Here is a 21030-nt window from a genome sequence, read left to right as displayed (position 1 = left end):
CAACGCGGACTCCGCCGTGAATGCTATTGAAGCCGTGGGAAATAACGCCTTTATTGCGCCAACGTGACCGCGGTCATTTGCCAGGTCACCTCTCCCCAGTTAAGTTACGCGGCCAATCCGTGAATCATACGCTGATACTCCAAGCAGCCAGAAGGTGCAGGGTTCCTTCTTATCACGAACAGGCTCTCTCATGGCATCAAGTGTGGACGAAGCCGCCGTTGCTGAGTGCTATCGCGTAGGTTTTCTGATGCTGTATTCAAACTAACCGCAGCCATTCACGACCGAAACCTTCTTATCCGCGGGTAGCAAGCACGCCGTGATGGCGTATTCGCTGGCGCCTCCGCAGGCTTAGTCGGAGGTAAACGTAACCTATCGGGGTTTCACTTAGTTTTGCTTACCACATTCATCCCAGCCATCGTGGGCTCCAGGCTATTCCGGTTCAATCGGACGAACACGATCCTCTCTTTCGCTTGTGAGTTTTGATATGACGGGGTCATGTTTATCCCTATTGTCTACGTGGACTCGCATGCTGACCGTTCGGAACCTCGTTTACAGTGACAGGATTGCTATCCGGCTGGCAGTTCACCCTCGCGTTTCAAAATACCAACTTGGCGCGGCTGAGAGCCGAGCAAGCAGCTGCCGCTGCCAGGTTGAAGCAAGACGCAGCGGACATGTCGGCGGCAACGTTCTAAGCTTCGGACGATTGCCGGAACGCTGTCACCCATCATCGCCGTGGAGGCTCGGTTTCCTCGCTTGCGTGTCTCCAACGCATTGCGCATCCTGAGTAATGATGCCTCGCGAATCGTTCGAACGTCGATGGTGCCTTGTCGTCTTCGGTATTCCACTTATTGAATCTCCAGTCTGCCTTGCGTTAGCTTATCCGCCGCTCGGTTCTATGGAAACTCGGGTAGAAACCACGCCCCAGGTTCTACGATTCACCGCTTGCACCAGCATCGATGAAATTTGAAGACAGCCATGCATCTTACGACCAGCTGAAGGTGGGGACTACGATCCGGTCTCTCAGTAGTGAGCGCGGCGTCTTACGGCAAAAGTCACCCGGTCACACGGGCTCGCGATTACCGATGTGCAGCGCCATGCATTCAGTGGCCCAAATCGGGATACCTTTCCGCAAGACCACTGTCAATCAAGCGTAACCGCCTCGTGCGCCCACCCATTCCGTCTCAAGCGGTCCGAGAGCTGGCTAGGCCCCAATCGCGTCTGTGCAGGGCATCGCTGACGCGTTTGCACACGTAGTTTTCTCGGATCGTCTGGCAGATCGACTGCGTGTAACGTTACATGTGTGCGCCAACGCGGGATATCAAGTCGACCGAGATATACATACAGCGCCAGCGGCATGCCACGCCTAATTGTGAGCCCCAGTAATCTTCTTCATCCGCAGCCGCTCTAGCTCCCGCCACCTCCTGGCCCCGCACTGTGCGCACTCTAGTCTCTATCCCATCCATGCTGCATCATCCGTCCACGATCATACGCGCTTCAATCAGCGATCATTACCATAAAGCCGGCATTTCCCCTTTCCAACGGAGCTTTCCAGCGAAATGAATCAGGAGCAACAGTAACCCCCCTTTGCGGACGGGAGTGACCCCTCCTCCGGAGGGTTCTATGATGGTGGCTTAGCGCGGACGAGACAGCATGCAGCGGAGAGTCCGGCGGCCTTCACTGGCTTGCGCCGGGCGTGATGAACAAGAACGATGGAAGGCACCACATATATACGCGAGCCTCTCCTGTCCATCTCAGGAGAGAAACAGATCTGAGGGGCGACCTCCGCTGTCCGACCGAAATGAGACAATGTGCCCGCGTTCCGAATAATAGCGGCCAGGGAGGAACTGTACTGTATGGAGGGAGATACTCTCTCACGATCACGTATCTGCAAGCTAAAAGAGATTCGTTCCCCCCATCAATGCAAGGCGCCGAGAAAAGAAAAAAAACAAGAAGGAAATCAAGCGAGAAAAAAGCTGGAGCGTGTGTGTCCATGCCGTCCCCTTGTGCACACACAGCTCCCGGATGTACTGCATCCGAGTTCTCCACATGATATATCTCACGAAAAAAAAAGCACAGGCCGAAACGGAAGGGGATTGCCGGGCAAATTATGAAAACATTATGCATATCCCAATGCAGTACAGTTGGATATGGTGCGTATTGGTACAAAACTTTGAATACAGTGCCTTCTATGGAAGTGGCGTGCCGGAAACCCAGGCTCGAATGGAGCCCGGCGAAAACCATATGCGACGCGGAACAGGAGGATGGAAGGGTAAGAACGTCGTGGTAATTTATGCGAGGGGACGTGATGTAACAATTTGGGTGTGGATATATGCGTGGGTTGGGCAGAGTAAGCCGGGTAAGATAAGATGGGTGTGTGTATGTGTATATGTATATGCGCTGCCGAGTCCAATATGAATGAGGAGATAGATTGATGGTTGTGTGTGGGTGCAAAAGTTCGAGAAAAAGCGTCAAGGTTGGGGTTCGTTGCGATTGCATGATGGCGTAAGGGGGAGGAACACGAAAGAAGAAAAAGAATGCGATCGTGAAGCGGTACAGATGGACAGAGTCCGCATATGAACGTGAAAAAAACAAAAACAAAGCCGTCGTGTAAGAAATGCGGGCCTGAACACCCAGGCCCCCACCTACGTCCGCCGCCCGCGTCCGTAGTAATCCGCATACGCATACATAGGCGATGCACGCTGATAACCCGACGACACGGGCCTGTCCGCCGGAGAATGGAATATGACGCCAGGGGGACCAGCGTTCGCGAATGGCGCCGAGGGAACGGACTGCCGGGCCTGTTCCGGGCTCCGGTTGTCCACCGCTCCTGCACCCCCCAGCGCAACAGCGTACGGCGAGTTCAAGCTTCGCGCCGGTTGGGTCCACGCCGAGTCGCCGAAGCTCGGAAGTTGAGGCAAGGTCGGGTACGGATTGGGACGATGGTGCTGGGAGGCAAAGTCCATGTGGACATGCATCGGGCTCGTCGACGCGCTGTGCACGATCTGCGGCGCGTAGGAGTAAGGCGTGGGTACGGGCGGCGGCGCGGCGGCAGCTTGGGGCGGCTGGTACGACCGCAGACGCGTTTTGCGGGCGTAGGTTTGGCCGCGGCTCTCGGGCAGCTCGGCGTCTGTGGCGGGATCCGTAGGCGAACATGCGAGCGAATAGTAATGCAGGATCTGTGAATGTATGCGCAATTAGCATCGGGTGTTCGACTTTATCGAAACTGTGGAACATTGAACTGACCGAAGGCGCGTATTGAGCCCTCGACGGGTCCATCCGATATGGCGCTGCGAGCGTCCGTGCGGCGTCCGTTTTGGCGGGCGTAGCGTGTGCGGCGGGAGAAGTCGAAGTCGACTGGGCGGTGAGCGAAAGTTGAGAGAAGGACGAGAGGGGTTCGGTGGGCGAGATCGATTGGGGTTTGGGGAGCGAGGTGGAAGACGGGATCTCGAGCGAGACGCCGGCGGGCCGCTTCAGAGGGGGAAGCGTGAACGTCGCCGATGTGGGGGAGAACGCGTCGTTCGCGGATCGTTTTGAGCCGACGGGAGGCAGATGAAGAGGAGCGGGGGCACCGGACGATCCCATCTGAACGTCCGCGGGCCTGAATGTCGGCCTGGACGGCGATGACGAACGCGCCCGCGGTGTAGGGACGCGTCTTGAGGCGGCGTAGCCGTAGTACGACGTGCCGTGAGGGGTCGGCATGGGATGGGGAAGGGCTTGAGCACGCGGATGCCGCCGAAGCTTCGACTGCTCCCACTGCTTCGACTCGCGTTCCTTCGCCAACACGAGGCCATTGAGCAGGTTCAGCCACGACTCATACGTGGTTTTGTCCACGTAGAGTCCAAAGTCGATCCCTCGAAGGAACTCCCGCTCCATCCTGTTGATGTCGTCGAGGAGGATCCCTGACACTTCCGACCATGTTTTGTTCGTGTACGTATTGCTGTAAGAGACCGTCAATGCCGAGACCTATAGCGTATATCGATAGCACTCACTCGTCGACGAACTTGTTCGCCATCATGAGGGCGGCGACGGCCACCCGAAACTCGCTCCCAGGTTGACCATTAGTTAAGGCGTTACGCTCCTTCAATCGATATATATAATGCAACGACAGGACGATCACAGACTGGCTGACTTGCGTCGTCTCCAGCAGCTTTTGCATGAACGACACGAACTGAGGCGACGCCGAGAACTGCAGCGCGGCGGTCGAGGACGCGGTCCGCCTGTACGAATACGAGTGCGAGGGCGAGTGATCGCGACGCGCGCGCGCCGAGGCCGGCGGGCCGTTCGCGAACCAAAGGTAGCAGACCATCTGGCACATTTTCTCCGCGATGAACTGCGCCGAGCGCGTGCTGGACACGCTGAACCACTCCGCGATCTGTGCCGCGGGCGACGGACTCGGCGGGCCGACTTGGACGTAGTCGCCGAAGTTGGACGAGAGCCCTGTGTCTCGCGAGCGGCTCGTCTCGATGGGCGGTAGTCGCGTAGGCGTCATATCTACTCTTCGCCATGAAGGATCGGATTCGTGTCGATGCGGGGTAACTTCGAGCGCGTGTATGAGCATTTCATGTACACCAAGAGCAGACCAAGGACATACGAGGACGAGCTAAGTGGCGATCCAATAGCGGGAACGGCGGTAGGGTAACCGCATGCTGGGTTTGTGGCGGTCGACGAGAGGTAGAGGTAGACGGCAGTGAGGTCACGTCATGTCTAGGTTCTCTCCATGATGACCAGGACGAAAGCGAGGAGAGGGAGGGTAGCGTCGCGTTCATGACCTTGCAGGAGGGGCTCAGCGGAAGTTGCATGGACCTGTTCGCTTTTGACGAGGTTGGGGAGGAGTGGATCGGTCTTAGCCAGCAGACAGGAGAAGGATTGGTGGCCTTCGGAGTGCCATATTTTATTCAAGGCCATCTCAAAGCACTCGGAGTCGGTAGAGTCGAAAATGAGTGCATTTCCGGTTCCAGACAAACAGGGGGCTGCGACGAGAGCCGTGATTCCGGAGAAGAGCGGTTGCAAGAAACAGCTGGGCACGCGTCTACGCGCGATTAGCGCAGCTCCTGTTCCACACGACTCTTTCGCCTAAAATGTGCTCGCCTTTGCAGATCTGAGCCTGTTCAGATCCACTCATCAGGTCTCCCGCATCGGGCAGCCGCCCTCACGTGCATGCGTTCGGCGGAGCGGCACAGGGGATTCCCCAGAGATTCCCCCAAGCCCCTGTCCCGTTGGGGCAGGTCGCCTTCCCAGAACAGCCCTCCGCCGTCAAAGGACCCCCCGCCGGCGTGATCTTTGGGTCCGCTAACGCCTTTTTAGCCATTTCTTTTCTGGCGCCACCGCTTCCACCAAAACGGTTTTGCGTACCTTCCCGACGGCCCTGGCTTTCCTCGGCGCCTTGTCCGTCCCAAAAATTACCCGTGTCCGTGTCACTTTCGCCCTCGTTACTACCGTGTTCCGACGTTCGTCTCTCTTCATTCAGACTCCCCCTGCGCGCGGGTCTTCTTCCCCACCTTGGTCGCCGTCTCGGGTGGATTCTCGCTTGCCCAATTTTCTGATAGCAAAACGGACAGATCGCTCTCTCGATGCGCGTGAACGGGACTAGCTATACCCAGTTCAGGAGTAGTGACCGGACCCGACAACTCTCTTACCGCGCTGCGCCGCTCTACAGGTTTTTCTGATAGCGGCAAGTTATTACATCGAAACAGACTTTTTGCCCCGACCACGCCGCCTCCACCGAGCTTCCTTTGCAGCATCACACACTCTAATCTGGTAAGGTAAAGGCATCAATGTAATCGGCCCAGCCTCTATGCGATAGCATCATTGGGGCCGAACTGCAATAACATTTTTCGCGTTAAGGACCTTCTTGACATGATCACCCATCCATCTCTGTTCTGCCGCAAGGGCTTGGCTCGGATCCGTTCCAATCTTTGAGCGCCACCACCCTCCGCCGGCAGCAGAGGCCTCGATGTCCCTCCAGTCGGTTGGCTCGGCCATACCGTACCGATTGGTCTCTTTCGTCTCTAGTCGTCTCGCGCTCTCTCTCTCGATCGTAAGTGTGCATGTGTTCAGGAGATCACAACGGCGCGCCGCGCCAGATTTGATCTCTCCGTAGTCTTGACCAAGCGCGCAAAAAGGGCAGCTGCCACGGTGCCCACGATCGAACTTACCGCCTTCGGGTTTGCGCCTATTTGTGGCGGCGGGGCAAGGCGCAGCAGTTCCCACGTCTTCGACCTCATGCATCGCTGGCGATGGCTGGCGTGCTACGTAGCAGATGATATCGCGTCCACGTCCGGCAATTTCTCTCTGGTGACGGCTTCGATCTCCGTGACGCCGCGCATCTCTCCATCCCATCCCAACAAACTCGAACTTGCGCAGCAACGCATCGCATCGCACCCCTCTCCTGTTGTTGTTCCTCGTTTGTTTTTTCCTCGCTCCGCTCTCTCGCCCATCATGTGGGATCCCGGCTCGCCTGTGCCCACTCTGAACCCACTCGTTGCGGCCGGCCGGCACCACGCTGCGAAGTCGAATGCGGACAACAAGACAGCACGGCTCTCTCTCCTTTCTCTTTTTACGGCATCATCAGTGCGCGCCGTCGCGGTCGGCTCTCTGTTGACCAGTGCACTCCTTTCTGAATCCTCTGATCCGCACCTTCGGTTGATATGACCGTCTGTATGTACTGCTGAGGAACCCCATAGCGGTGTTCTGTCCGACATAAGGCCATCTCGGGCTCTGTCTCTCGCGCTTCCCGCTATGGCGGGCTCCACGTCCCCTTCCCTGCCCACTTGATCGCGCGATCCTTACATATACTTACCCCGTCTTCGTACCGTCCTCACGCCACCCCCACAAGGCCGGACCGACACCTCTCGGATTAGCTCCGATGTCGCGCGATGAACTCGAGACGTTCGAGCTGACGCGCGACACCCCACCCCACACACCCGTTTCGGCTCCTTGAAGTCTATCCGAGAAACGTTTGTACATTCGTACCGCTCGTTAGTTCCCCGCCGGGTTGTTCGTTGCGCTACCCATGTGTGAACCATCGATAAACACGCGGCGGCGATCCTTCGCCCGCCGCTCACGGCGTCGGAGTGATCAAGCTGTCGCTTGATGGAGTCGTGTCATGTTCAGCTACAGTACCAGTACGTGTGTCATTGTCAACGTAATCCACCTTCCTTCCTCGGTCTTCACCGAGGCGAACACACGAAGAACCAATTGGCGTGGTCACGGTGCCTCTCGTTCGCCAACAGCGCCATGTCATCTCTGAATCCGCGGGACGCGCGCTTAAACATGGGGTCGTTTTTCTCAGCCTGCCGCAGCAACATCATCCCTTGGATAGGTCAACTTAGACAGCATGGGCTGTTTCTCCGTTCTGAACCTTGGAAGCCGATGTCCAAACGTGATACTGATTCAATCATCCCAGGGGTTTGGTACCGTTCCGGGCGAGCGAAGGGCCGCGCCGGGACGAAGTAACGTTGTTGTTCTGTGTTGTTGTTACATCGCATTCAGCGGTCGCGTTTCCGGAGATTGAATGTACGATATGGTTGTCAATAGCCATGACAGTAGTAAGGCGTCTTCTCGTAACTGCCCAAACAGCATCCTCCTTATCCCTTTAGCCGCGGTGACAGCAGTGACCAGTAGTAGTGACCCGTTCTTCTCTGGCGAAAAGATGCACGCCCGCCGCCGCGTTTGCTGAAGCCCCAAGGCTTCTCATGATAGGAGCACAACCACGCGGAGCGAACAGGTTCGTTGGTACGATCGCGTGCGCAATTCGGTCCCCTTGCACCAACGGCGGACGGCGCTTTGACGATCATTCACATACGCAGCAACGACAAACATCATCGGCCGGACGGCGGCTCCAGCGTGGTACGTCGGACCGTTCGTGAATTCTTCTTCATTCTCCCAAATTTTCTAGGGATGGTGAACGGATTTGATCGCGGCGACGGCTCGTTCGGATATCGCTGCCCGCTCAATCACCTCCGCTGCGTACTACATACGACCCGCCGCCGGCGCAAGGCCACCTTGAAGCCCCTCGCTCTTTCGAGTCTACGGCCGCTGCACCGGTCGCGGGACGTTAGCCTCATCGCGTCCGCGGCCGGTACAGCCGGCGTTCTGAGCCCATCAGGGAGATCGCATCACGTATTTCGCGGGATACGCATATCCGGCGGATATCATAATCCGGCCACACGTCGCCCCCGTGATCCTCGCACTTCATATGGAACTCTGCCCCCGCTTTTGGTTCGAGAACGCGCGGACGAAAAGGCAAAGCTGTATAAAACCTGGGCTCGGTATGTATAATTCGGTATGTATAATTCAATATGTCACGGGTCGCTATTTCCTCTCTCTTGAATTCTTCTTCTTCCAATCGCCGCAGCGATCAAGCAGCCATGCCATTTTACTCATCCGCGCCATGGTGACGTCGCTTGCGGCAAGCACGCGCCCAGAACCACGGCCTCTCTTGTGCGTCGGAAGAGGCCGAAGATGATTATCAGATTCAAGAGTGTGCGAGAAGGAATTCGAAGCGGGGCCTGGGCCGCAGGAAGCCAAATGGAACGGGTTCGGGCCCGAAAAGGCAAGCGGCGAACGAAACGGCGGAGAGTCGGCTTTCTGCATCTGAGGAAGGGCGACCAGGAACTCGTACGCCCCCTGCCGATGGATCGCCGAATCTAAGTAAGGGGCGCAGCTTTGACATAGCCCTGTACAAAGGCACCCCGATCTGGTCAAGGAGGCCAGAAGGTGATTCTTGATACGGCTACGCGGAACGGCGGTGGGGGCGGATATGAACGCGGCCTGTCCGATTGTTGGCGTCAAGTTGGCGGCCAGCTGATGGAGGAATGGCGTTAGTGGAGGGGCGGCCGTCGGGAGCCAGACCAGGGCCAACCACACCACCGGAGCAACGTGAGTTGAGCATCCATCTCTGTCCTTCCGGTTCACTTCCATATTGCCGGATTCACAAACCCTGACCTATGCTCGGGATGAACGTGTTAACCCAGTGGCACTCGCTACGCATCCAGCACTGCGATCTCGCCTCCACATGGACAAGGCCATGGGTCGTCGAGGTGATTGGCTAAATCCGCAGAGTACTCCAGAGCCTCGCAAGATCAACCTCCGCAGGATCCGTGCCTCGTTGCATGGCACCGAATTCACCCAGGAAGGAGCGCCATCGCGACTTCTTCTCTCAGTGCTCGCTATTTCCAACCATGGATATGCTCCAAGAGAACAAGACCCGCGTTGCCTCGCCTCTACTTCGGATATACACCTCAAGTTTCCCTCTCCTGCCGGTTCTCTTGGAGTTTGAGTAGGGGGCATCCGAGCGTCTTCTCGTCGATGCCTACGGCTGGCACGGTGATGAGCTATGGAAGTTTGCTGTCCCCAGTCAGTTCTTGCGCGGCTACAGAAAGGACTTCCGTTTCGAGGGTATATGACCCGGTCCTCACAATCTACTCAGCCTGCAGTTGCCCATTTGGGGACGCATTTCGGGCAACGCAGGTCTGCCGCGGAAAAGCTTGACGACTTCTCGAGACCCGCGCTTTTCCCTGCTTCAACCCCGTGGGATCCCTTCTGGCGCAGGGAACGTGCGTCTGTATCTGGCAACTCTCACGGATTCGGTCTCTGACGAGCGGCTTCCATGGGCAATAGGACCGCCGTCTGGAGTGTATCAGCGTTCGGAGTGCTTCATCGACGAACCTATTTGGGGTCAAACAGTGCTTGTTGATGAATTCTTATCAAAACAAGATCGCTCTTGCCTTTCGTCGTCGTCGCAGGTGAGTTGGCGCAACATTAGTGACTATGTCCTATCCTATTGCCGCTAAATCTCGATTGCGGCGTAGCGATCATCGTGCAGCTTGGCAATACATCTCGGTATTGCGGTCCGGCGGCTGAGTTTTGTGACCTTGTGGATTCTCGCAGGGGAAGAACGACGACGTGCATTGTCAGCGGAACGAACGATCGTACGGTATCCGCAGTAAGTCTGGGGTGCACTCGGACGATGTGGAGATAAGCAGGGAGTTCAAGCCTATAATCGTCATTTCAATGATTCATGCGTTCATGCGCCTTCGACTACTTTAGAGTGTCCCGACCGGCGCGGTTTACTCCACGTGTTAGCGCCCATCGCCGCAAGAATAGCGGACGCAATGGATGACACCTACGCTGGAGTTACATTATGACCATGGCGTCGTGGAAACTGCCACCGAGAATCGGACCATCCGGACCTGTTGCTTCTGTTTGAGTCTCGCCTGCCGCTGTCTCCATTGACACCTGAACGTCGGTGCTGGGTTGGCGCGCGAGACTGAATGACAAGAGTGCATGTGAGGTCATTATCTGACTTTCGATCCCAATATTCTGCGCAGTGGCAGTAGAACTGATGTCTTAGGCTTTTTGGGGTGACCAGAGCCGTGAATGCGGCGAGGCCCAGGCTATCTCATGGTATAGACAGGCACGCCTTTTCATATCTATAGTCTCATCTTGAACGGCGTAGTGGCTGCATATGATCCGAGGAAGCGAGAAGGTCAGGCGCAGCCGGTCACCGACGTCCAGCTCTCCACCACATGAAAAATTTCGCGCTGTTCGCGTGCAACTGTGGCTACGGCGATCGCTCCAGAGAAACCGACAGAATCGTATCACCACGAGGGAAGCTTCGAAAACGGGTTCCGAAGCTGTGGGAGAGTCGCCTGACAAAAAGCAAAAGACAAAACGTCGTGAGGACTGCTGAAGCGGGGATCGGTAGCCCAATCATTGCTCGTTACGCATATATGATATTTGTTTTGTGCGATGCGATGCTGAAGCTGAAGTGGAATGTGCGTGAAACGCCAAGGAATGTCGAAGCAGACTCAGCTTCGGTGGAGGTGATACTCGCGATGTTCGCATGCCGATACGATGCGAGCGATAGCAGCGCAGATATCGAGACGTAGGCTGCGACGTTCATTATATACGGGTGCCCACGCCTCCTAAGAAGCGATTAATGTCGAGAAGATTGTGAGACGCAGCTCGAATGTAGGTGGGAGTCCTCCTTCGTACGGTAAATATGCAACACTATCACCGCCTTCAGCTGTCCGGCCAGCTGGGCACACAACAACGGTACCCCTGAGCAGCAACGAGCGAAGAAAATACAAAATCGAAGCCCGGCGGAAGGTTAATGAACCTGGGTAACTAGTTTCCAGAAATTTCTCGCTGAGCCCGTAAATGAAAGAGATATTGCCTGGCAACGATGTTTAGGCATGCTTAAATATTGAGATGAGATTTGTCGTCGCACGGTGAGAGGATCTATTACTTGGATATGAATGAATGGGAGCCTGTGAGCTAGGAACGGAGAGGCGCGCTACTCGGCTCGAGCGGTAGATGAGAAATGTGGCGAAGTATATACGAGACCATACCATGCTGGGGTATTCCAGCGGAAACGACCAGATGAATGGTGCGAGGTCTCTCGGACAACGCGATTCGTGCGTCGAAGAAGACAGCCATTGGTCAGGTTCCAGACCTATGGATGCTGTTGAAATCGCGGTCGCCTCGTCCCGATATCGCGCTCGAAACACTCACCTATTCTCAAATCGTAACCGTGTCATGAGGGTGTTCACATTTTGTCTTGGTAACTAACTGTCCAATCTTTGCGCCATTCCGCCGAGTAGGCCAAAAGTATGGGACGGTACTAGCCTCCATGTAATTCGGTGATTATCAGAGTATCCAAGGGCGACAGGTGGAACGAGGCCTTGCCTGGCCGTATACAGATAGGATGTCTGGACCAGCGGCGGTACGTTTGTCCACTCCAAGCCAAAGCTTAAGTTGGAGTTATACGAGTAGCGTGTGTACCGTGCGCTGGTGAAGGAGCGTGCAGAATCGATCTGTATAGTCCGCATCGATGCACCGTTCGTTCGAGGTATAAAAACGGCCAATACGGCGTCTGGTGCGTCTCCACAGTCTCCGGAGGACATTGAAATGGAAACATAACCTAAAGAACGAGACGACTCGAAGAGGAGGTATCACTCGTTTATTCTATCACCGCGTTCGGTGATTGTTCACAATCTCTCCACGACGACGGACTGGAACGCATATCGTACCTTGAGTTCAACGGCGGCGGTGGAATACGGAAAGCAGCGGCTAGGTTCACCTGCATCAGCCGCTCTGCGCCTGAGGTACCCGCTCTCGATCCTTCACACAAACATGGGTAAGGGGAGTAAAGGCGGTCGTGCCTAGCGCCCTCCGGACCGGCGAAGGATGACATGATGGCGTATCTTACGCTTCTTCAGGGCAGTCACGGTATTAGCGTTGTCTTCGTCGAGGCTGAAGATTATGTGGGATTTCGACGTAACGGACCATCATGTACGGTTGGCAGTGTTTGGTCTAGAACGCGAGGGCCTGAACGGTAATGGGGTCCGATGAGGTGGGGATCGGGTCCAGAGTGCGGCACGGAACATACACCGCAGCACGGGTGAAAGCAGCTATCTCAGTGTCTGCCGCCGATAGTTTGTGGTCAGCAGACAGGGAGTTGAACAAGATTCCAGGGCACATACGCGCAGGTTACGCGGGCACTTCCATGTTATTGTTTGCGGGTGTTCTTACACTGGCCTTGGTGACTGGCAAGGTGTGATACGTCTGGCATAGTCGCGCAATACGTACGCGTGAACCCACGAGTACGCCGTACAGTTTCCTCACGCAAAGTATACCATAGCCGTGTTGACCGCCAAGCTGTTTCTTCATGTAATCACAGTAACCATTGCGGAGCGAGATCCAAGGGCTCTCACCTCGACCGACAGGGTTCAATAGCGGTTCGAAGTCCCCTCCCCCTGGTAGAAGCAGCTAGTAGGCTCAAGTGCGCTAAACTCTCGCAAACCATCGAGATGGCATGCATCTGTGAATGCAATCAAGACGTGGCGACTTGTTCGGGCATTGCCAGTCGGCCTGTGGCATCGGACATGCGCCCGAGCCCTTGCGCGTTTCGAATGATGATTGTCATGTCGGATCAACCCTCGAACGCTCTTCATCGACTGGGGGAAGCCACGGACAGCTGATTGACCTTGCGCCATGCGATCCCATCTTGCCACAAAACGCGGGGCAATATGCGCAGCTCCGTGAGCTCCGAGGCGCTCATTTTCTCTGGAGAAATTGCCCAGGTCCTGACTGGGCCCGAACGACACAGAAAGGCCGCAGCGAATATTGCCAGGATATGACTCAAGACCAACGACGACGGCAGATCCCGTGAGACTGTTCAAGTTCAGGCCCCAGGAGGAACAAGGAACGTATCGTCATCAGTTGCACGCAATAAACCCAGCCGGGTAGTGTGTAGCACGGGAGAAACCGCGTGATATTGTGAGCTGTGGGTACGATGTGTCTCTTCGTTTCTGATGCTCCTTAGCATGGACTGATTGATGATCAATACTAAGGATCAACATAACATGCCCGGCATTACAATGGCGCTTGCGACTTAGCGAGAGCGATTACTACTTGCTGTCGAGTGATCGGTTGCTCGAATTCGGCAAGTGCTTGCAGGTCGAACGGACCCTTTGTGGCGACGACCAGCGCGCCACACAACGGAAATCGAGCCATCATGCCGACGAAAGCGAATTGCCACGAATAGGCAGCTCGCGGCCGCGGTGCGTTGCTAAGGCCGCTGTTACGCTACAAAACTAGCGTGCTGACTCCATTCGTTCCGACCGTAAGTCGTTCTCGCAGAAAGCGCCATCCGTTGCAGCCCAATTGACAAGAGAACCGATATTTGGCGGGCTCCCGCTGGAGCTGAGGGCTAAGCGAAGGATCACGTCGTTTAATTAAACATCATCTGACCGTGGGAGCTCCGGCATTATTCTGGTCACTGCCACGATCTGTGGCTTCTCTCGCTCCTTGGCAGGACTGAGGTCGTGGCCCTGCCTTCAACCTGTTCGTTGTTCGTTGTTCATCTTTTTTTCCTCGTCTTCCCGTCCCGCCGGTCCGCAAACGTTCAACCACTTTGCCTCACAACGTGCCGACGACGTCGGTGAAGCGTAGGTGAGGATCGCCATACGCAGCGAGCGCGCCCGCCCACGCCCGAGCTAACTTTATCCACGCTCACCCAGATCATCAAGCCCTTCTGCCTCCGCCGACACCGCACGCTCGGTCATACTCGCTCCTTCACTTTTTACCTTCTCCTCTTAACGCTATGGGCGCCTGTCTGTCGTCGGGTAATGTGGTCGAGATTTCCGAGGAGGACAAGCGGTTGCATCGCGAGGCGGAGCGAGAACTGAAGGAGGTGAGCTGGCCCCCGATTGATCGTCACGCCACCTATGCCGTATTAACGACATTGTCGTCTGTAGGCCAAGACGAAGCTCGCCCACCAAGTGAAGGTGCTCCTGCTCGGCTCTGGCGACTCGGGCAAGTCGACGATACTTAAGCAAATGCGCCTCATACATCGTGTGGCGTTCTCGTCCCAAGAAATCGAGTATTATCGGCAGCTGGTCTTCAACAACATCACGCATGGCCTATATGCGCTCCTGGAGGCGATGGATGACATGGATCTCAAGGTCGCGGACGAGCACCAGGAGTGCGTCCAGCTTGTCGAGAACGCACCCGATCTCAAGGATGGCGAGCCCTTCCCGGTCGCATATAAGGGACCCTTACTTGCTTTATGGAATGACGTCAACGTGAAGAAGGCCTTCGAGCGGGGGAACGAAGCTGCGATACCTGAGAAGTGTGTTTACTGTCCTGTGGATGTGTCCGCCCCACGATGCTAATGGCAACGTCCAGTCTTGCATACTTTTACAGCCATATAGATCGCATATTTCAACCGACATACGTACCGACCGAACAGGACATAGTACAAACCCGCGCGCGAACGATCGGTATCACGGAGACTGCATTTGACCTTCGAGATCACGAGATGCTCATGGTGGACGTCGGCGGCCAGAAGAGCGAGCGACGGAAGTGGATACATTGCTTCCAAGACGTAACGAGCATACTCTTCTTGGTTAGCCTCAGTGGTTATGACCAATGCCTTGTCGAAGATAAGGATGCGGTAAATCTCCCCGACGCTATCCTGCACCAGCGAGAGCTGACGACGATTTCTCCAGAATCAAATGCAAGACGCAATGACGATTTGGGACTCGATATGTCATTCACAATGGTTCAAGCAAACGTCGATCGTGCGTTCATGCATATATGCGTCTACCCGAGGTCACCAACTCACATACATATGTAGATCCTCTTCCTCAACAAGAACGACCTCTTCGAGCAGAAAATAGAACATTCATCAATCAAGAACTTCTTCCCTGACTTCGACGGCGAACCAGGAGACGTGCGTGCAGGGCGAGAGTACTTCAAGAAGCGGTTCGCGCGGTTAGCCCAGAAGGCCGGTCGGTCAAAGGAGCGGGAGGTCTACATTCAGTACGTCCCCCTGATACCTTCCGACGCTGGGAGACGACACTGATGTTTCATCCAGCATCACTACTGCGACGGATACCGCCATGCTTCGCGTGGTAATGGCGGCGGTGGAGGAGTGAGTCCTTTCCTTTCTCCCGCACCCTCTTCCCTCATTCCCCTTGGGTAGTATCGTCTTACGGTCCAATCTCGAACATGCCGCGTTGATTTAAAACCGCTCTTCCTTCTCGTTCGAATCGTTCCTCCTGTCCCTTCTTATCATCTCAACTCCATTTCACACGTGTTGTCTTATTACCACTCTTCTATTTTCATACCCTCCTCTCGCTGATGTTGTCGCTCGAAAACGTGATGGAAGTGTCTAGATGGATTTATTGGTCCTGGCTCGCTCGCTCCCTCTCCTATCACGCATAACCTCTCATGCAACTCGTAAACTCATCTGGACCTTCTTTTTCTTTCTATCTTGGATTCTCGCTCTCGATCAATCATCCCCTGCATTGATATGTGCCAACATGCGACGTGCAAATGCAAATCGGCTCTACTCTATCTTAACCTCACGACGATCGATCCCATCCCCTCGGTGCCTGAACAAACTTAACTGCGAACCCGGCCCGCACCGACGTCTAGTGCAATCATCAGCAAAAATGTACGTCGCCTGTCATCGTACTCGACCCCCTTCTTCCACGCCTCCCTTTCCTTCTTCTCTTTTGGGTATTCCCTTTATCCCGGCTAGCGACGCGGACCCACAAAAAATTTTATGGCTCCTTGGGAGGAAGTTAAGACGCTAATCTCGAGGTGAACCTTGTAGATTCGGGAGATCATGTTGTGACACCTCGCGCCACACGGAAGGAAAAAGAAGACGTCGACGATGGACGATCCCGCCTTCAACATAGAACACGCCTGGACTCGATGTGGCGCGCCACGTACCTCGATCGAAGGCACGAGGCTCGTTAGGAGCCTCGTCAAGATGTCTTCTCCCGCCGGCGTGCTCGCGTCGCTGGCGTATGCGCCTGCTCTCCTCCTCTCTCCTCTCATCCACCATCACGCTTTTTGCCTTCCTCTCATCATTCGCGTTAATCCCCAACGACCATTAATCCACCCTGTTGTTGTACGACCACACGACGTTCGAGGACTTACACACCAGTATTTCCATCCTGGCAGATGGGGCCGCATATGCACGTACTAATTCTACTGTGTTGTTTGTTGTTTCAATGTCTTGTATGTGTTTCGGTTTCTGTGTTATTTGTCAGGAGTTAGTAACTTATGCGACGCATCTGTAACGTGGACGTGGCCGTACCGTACAATGTTGTGGTCTCTTCTTTCTGTTGTATCGGCAGTGTTCAGTATTTATTCGGTTTGGTGATAGAAACAAAGACTTGCGAGCAATGCGACAAGATGCGCAGTGGGTGCGGATGTCAGGGAGGGAGAAAAAGGACCGTGCGGCCGTTGCTTGACGCGAATATATGGAGATACCCAATTAGAGTTCGGCATCCTCTCTCTCGAGGGGATCATATCGTTTGGGACAGACAGGTGGCGAACGGAGATGGGAGCTGGCTTGATACCGTTCGGCGCACCTTCCGGCGGAAATCTTGGCGTCTGCATGCCCAGGGCTATCGCAACGTGTCATCGTGAGTGGACAGTTGGCCAGCCAGGTTCGTTGGACATGTGCACCCTTTGGGAAATCATTGCAGATGGCAGCGCCGCGTTCTCGTGCGCAGCGATGTTCTCTCTCTCTCATCTTTTGGGTATTCCGTTTCTCTCTTCTCTCTTCGCGGTCGTAATGTAATGTCGAGCGAGAACAGGCGAGAACGGGCTTTCCTGAAGTGGGACTAGTACCGAAATGGGGAAGCGTTCGCGGTGGTCCACAGAAGCGCCGTGTGAGCAATCTTCTACAGCGGCCCATGGGAAGCCGGTGTGAGCCCGATTCAGGACGTGCCCCTTCGGGCAAATGTGGACGAGACGCAATGGTACTGGAGCAAATTTGAAGGTCACGGAGGTAGGGTTCGGTCGCTACCGTGTTCGATCGCGGCGCTGGTACAAGACTGCTCTTTCTCGTGGACAAGATAACCCGCGGAGACGAGACGCGCCTCCCAGCATCAGAGAGCACGGGCGATTGCGGTAAACAAAGTTCCGGGATATCAGGAACCGTGGAAAGGCGAATGAAAGCACATATGAATACATGTAAGCCGGCGCCGTTAGCGGAGACCGTGGCCATATCGGACGTTCCTTGCGTCGAAAGTCCGAGACATCCGTGGGGATGCCACGACGACTGGTATCAAGGAAGTGGCAAAGATTCTCAGAGTCGCAGAAAAGACAGGGAAGCGATATTTGCCCGGGAAACGGCAACGTATATCACGGGCTTTGGCCGGATGATTCAGGCACTTCATCGTCGCCGGTGTCAGTAACACCTTTCGTTCTGGACCTCGAGGTTTATATATGGTTTATACGCAGTCGACGCTGAGAGCCGCAGTAACTTGCGAGACCGGTCACCAACGCCGACAAGGCACGCAATGGAAAGTTGAGCCATCATACGCATATGGCAGGTATGCGGCACAGAGGCTCGTGCAGATGTATAGACCACTGTGCCTATATTCCGAGAACGACACTTCGTGAAGAGATGGACTCGAAATCATGTTCCAGGAGCGCTCTCGTTCGCCTCAGTTGACGTCGGAGAGCAAATCGTTGACACTGTGTCTCCTTGTCTAATGACAGAGACGTTCACATCTATCAGCGTAGACGTTCTGAGTGAAGATGTGGTGTTGAGTGAGAAGATACCATCCCGTGTTCGCTAATCGCCTGACCGAGATATGCGCGTGTCGAGGTTTCCATTCAATCGCACTTGCCAGTATATGAACTCCGAACGTCGTATACCATGTTCAGCCTGGATGAATACGATCGGAGCCCGGTACTCTGTCGGACAAGGAACGGATCGCCAACGAGGTATTAATGCGTTGGAACGCGATTGAATCCGTTCATGTCGCCTTCACACTGGACGTTTGCCCGTTCTCGGGCGCGCGTCGCTATGGTGGAGATCACGGAATAGCTGCGGATGGATTGACAGAGGTTGGCGTGTTGTACCACACATTTGCAAAGTGCTCGGCGCTCAGATCTTCCTCTTCTTCACATCGGGGCAGTCTGCGCATGCCGAACCTGTGCACCATTTACCGCCGAACTGTACGTCGCACAATGTTCCATCACTGGCAGCCCCGGACTCAGAGCGAGAGGCAAACGCGGGTCGGCTTACGCATTATGCGGTGGCGAAGGTGGGGAGGCACGGTTACGGCCAGCGCCAACTTGAAGCCCATTCGAGAAGATGTGAGTGTTGTAACGATCATGAAGTTGGGGTCGAGTTTGTGGTTTATGGCTTTCTGAGATGAGTGGTGGTGGCTGTCGTTCATAACACTCGAGCGTTTTCGCTTCTTTAACAAGACTTGTATCCTTTGATGTCATGCGCAGAGCGCAATGCCGACCCAAAGTTGCAGGTATGGTGGGCTGTTCGAGGCATCCCGTGGAGACCGGTTCTTCGTCCTCGGCATCGTCGTTGCGCAGCGCCATGCCGATTCGTTGCAAGACGATGTAAAAGCCACTCCGCGCCCTCGTTGCCGCAGACAAATCGTAGAGATGGCGCACAAGAAGACTGTCCGGTGCATAATCAGCGCTGAAGGACCACCACCGAACCAGGATCGCAGTTCGGCAAGATTGGGGCATCGACGTGGGGAGACGTTCACTCCCCTTTCCTGTGCAGAAACGGGGTAAGCGTAGCGGGACATGAGTGGGCCGGGACGGGGATGTCGGACGTCGGGGTAATGTATCAGAGCAAACTCCAACTCCAAACACAGCGGCAGCTTGGAGATGCCGGTGAATGAGAAGAGCGAAAGCGTTGTCCTATGTCTCTAGTGTGCACGACAGCAGCAGAAGCGTTGATTCCAACGTTTTCGTCATCCACAAACGGCAGGCAGAGGCTGGATGGGAGATATGTCCGAATTAATGAATGGGTTGCATCGAATAGAGATACAAATCATGATACACGCAACCTCTAGCCCTAGCCCAACCCGCCAGCGTCCACCCTGCGTACCCAAAGATCCGACACAGCGAAAGAATACCAACTTCACGCATACTGTATACAACAGGCAGTCCGTCAGCGCAATATGTCTGAACAACGTTAGAATGGAACGCACCCTCGTGAACGTGCCCATGGTCATGAACGTCTCCTTTCGCTTTGGGCCGTCCTTGCTCGCATACAGCTCTTTCACGGCATCGCTCATGCCCGCCTTCCGCTTCGCCTCTTCCATCGCCAGGCTCGATACCACCGCCTTCGACGCCGCCGCGATCGACGGGTTCATGCTCGGCACCGGCTGCCTCGCCTTCTTCTTCGCCTCGCCTTCCTCGCCCTTCTCCACCTTGTCCGCTTTCCGTTTCTTGCCGCCCTTTTTGGTCGTCGGAGCGGGCTCGGCGGCGCGCTTGAGCTCCATCGCGAGCCGGAGCTTCTCCTCCTCTTCCGGGGAGGGGTTGAGGGGCAGCACGTCGGACGATTTGTCGTACTTGGCGCCGCACTGCGGGCAGAGGTCGAGCTGCTTGTGCTCGGCGGGCGGAGGAGTGGCCGAGTCCTTGGGGGAGTCTTTGGGCGAGGAGGAGGCGAGGGACTTGAGCCCGGCGTGCGAGAAGACGCAGCCGCAGGTGGCGATATAGACGAAGGGAAGCGCGCCGGTCATCTCCTTCGCGGTGAGCGGGCAGATGAACTGGGGCCTGAACTCGTCGGAGGTGGTGTCCGCTGTGGACCGGGGCGCGGGGTTCGGGGTCAGTTTCAAGGTCTTGACGTCCTGACGAATGTGATATACGTTGGAAACTGAGCGCGAAACGGCCGGATGCGGACGACGGGAGGAGACGCACCTTGAGAGACCGTATGTGCCCGCATATCTCCTGTCCATCGCCGTAGGCCGTCTTGTCTAGCAGGTACTCGATGATGGCTTCTCGGTTGTATAGCTTGCCGAGGGCACAGGACACGACGGGTTCCTGGAGCGGCTTCTTCGACAGCGCACAGAAGTGCCATCGAGCGCGAGTCTGGTTCGCCTTATCCGCTTGCTCGGCCTACGACAACGACGAGACAACGACTTGAGTTAGCGAGGGACGGGGAGGAACGACATCGGACGCCGTACCTTTGGCTTTGTGCGTACGAGATCGCGCCGGTCTGGAATACTTCCTCCATCATTCCCCATGACTCTGGTACTGTACCGTAGGGTAGAAAGAAAGGAGGGAAATGGGGATTGGAGGGACGATCGTAGGTCCAGTAGACGAAGAGGTGAATGCCTGCACAGCCATTGGCGCTGAATCAGCGTTGGGTTACATTCGCTGAACCCTGAATAGCACGCCAAACGTGCACGAGTATAATTTGGCCAGCAAAAGGTACGATGAATAGAAAGCAAGCACGTAAAAGGGAAAAAAAGCGATCCAGTGCACATCAGAACTTGTACCAGGTCACTGCCCCAGTGAGGCTCGAACTCACGACCTTCCGATGCCGAAGTTTATAACAGTCGGACGCTGTAACCAACTCAGCCATGGGGCACACGGAGCATCTAACAATCTCAGTGGGTCATCAACCCAGGCCAGAAATTAATCAAGTCTCCTTTTACATGTGGCTGTGTCGCACCTTTCACGGTCACATGCACGCATGAGCAAATGGCAAGCGATGGCACCGGTGCTTTTCCACTT

The 21030-nt window shown here is 55.4% G+C and overlaps 4 protein-coding genes and 1 non-coding gene across 5 annotated transcripts; 2 read left to right on the top strand and 3 right to left on the bottom strand.

Annotated features, from left to right (window-relative positions):
- Positions 1–165: 165 nt before the first annotated feature.
- On the top strand, positions 166–1129 carry PUNSTDRAFT_117074 (uncharacterized protein). The gene is made up of 5 exons (XM_007378029.1): positions 166–235; positions 307–358; positions 413–472; positions 556–998; positions 1053–1129. The coding sequence occupies exons 1-4, from the start codon at positions 191–193 to the stop codon at positions 690–692; spliced, it is 294 nt and encodes a 97-aa protein (XP_007378091.1). The 5' UTR covers positions 166–190; the 3' UTR covers positions 693–998; positions 1053–1129.
- Positions 1130–2297: 1168 nt separating this feature from the next.
- PUNSTDRAFT_123340 (uncharacterized protein) lies at positions 2298–4725 on the bottom strand. Its single transcript, XM_007378028.1, has 4 exons — positions 4592–4725; positions 3990–4536; positions 3244–3937; positions 2298–3176 (listed from the first exon to the last, which is right to left on the bottom strand). The coding sequence occupies exons 2-4, from the start codon at positions 4487–4489 to the stop codon at positions 2643–2645; spliced, it is 1728 nt and encodes a 575-aa protein (XP_007378090.1). The 5' UTR covers positions 4490–4536; positions 4592–4725; the 3' UTR covers positions 2298–2642.
- Positions 4726–14110: 9385 nt separating this feature from the next.
- PUNSTDRAFT_59614 (heterotrimeric G protein alpha subunit 4) lies at positions 14111–15446 on the top strand (the record flags this gene model as incomplete). The annotated part of the gene is made up of 6 exons (XM_007378027.1): positions 14111–14200; positions 14265–14638; positions 14695–14962; positions 15018–15089; positions 15146–15330; positions 15386–15446. The coding sequence occupies 6 exons, from the start codon at positions 14111–14113 to the stop codon at positions 15444–15446; spliced, it is 1050 nt and encodes a 349-aa protein (XP_007378089.1).
- A 3844-nt stretch (positions 15447–19290) lies between these two features.
- Positions 19291–20783, bottom strand: PUNSTDRAFT_48236 (DUF602-domain-containing protein). The gene is made up of 4 exons (XM_007378026.1): positions 20478–20783; positions 20212–20409; positions 19500–20141; positions 19291–19438 (listed from the first exon to the last, which is right to left on the bottom strand). Exons 1-4 carry the CDS (start codon positions 20535–20537, stop codon positions 19430–19432), a joined length of 909 nt encoding a protein of 302 aa, XP_007378088.1. The 5' UTR covers positions 20538–20783; the 3' UTR covers positions 19291–19429.
- Positions 20784–20799: 16 nt separating this feature from the next.
- On the bottom strand, positions 20800–20884 carry PUNSTDRAFT_t1. Its single transcript has one exon. It is a non-coding gene; the product is annotated as a tRNA-Asn (tRNA).
- Between the last annotated feature and the right edge of the window lie 146 nt (positions 20885–21030).

Source organism: Punctularia strigosozonata (genome assembly GCF_000264995.1).
Source record: "Punctularia strigosozonata HHB-11173 SS5 unplaced genomic scaffold PUNSTscaffold_1, whole genome shotgun sequence".
NCBI lineage: Eukaryota > Fungi > Basidiomycota > Agaricomycetes > Corticiales > Punctulariaceae > Punctularia > Punctularia strigosozonata.
This window is presented reverse-complemented; position numbering and strand designations above follow the sequence as displayed.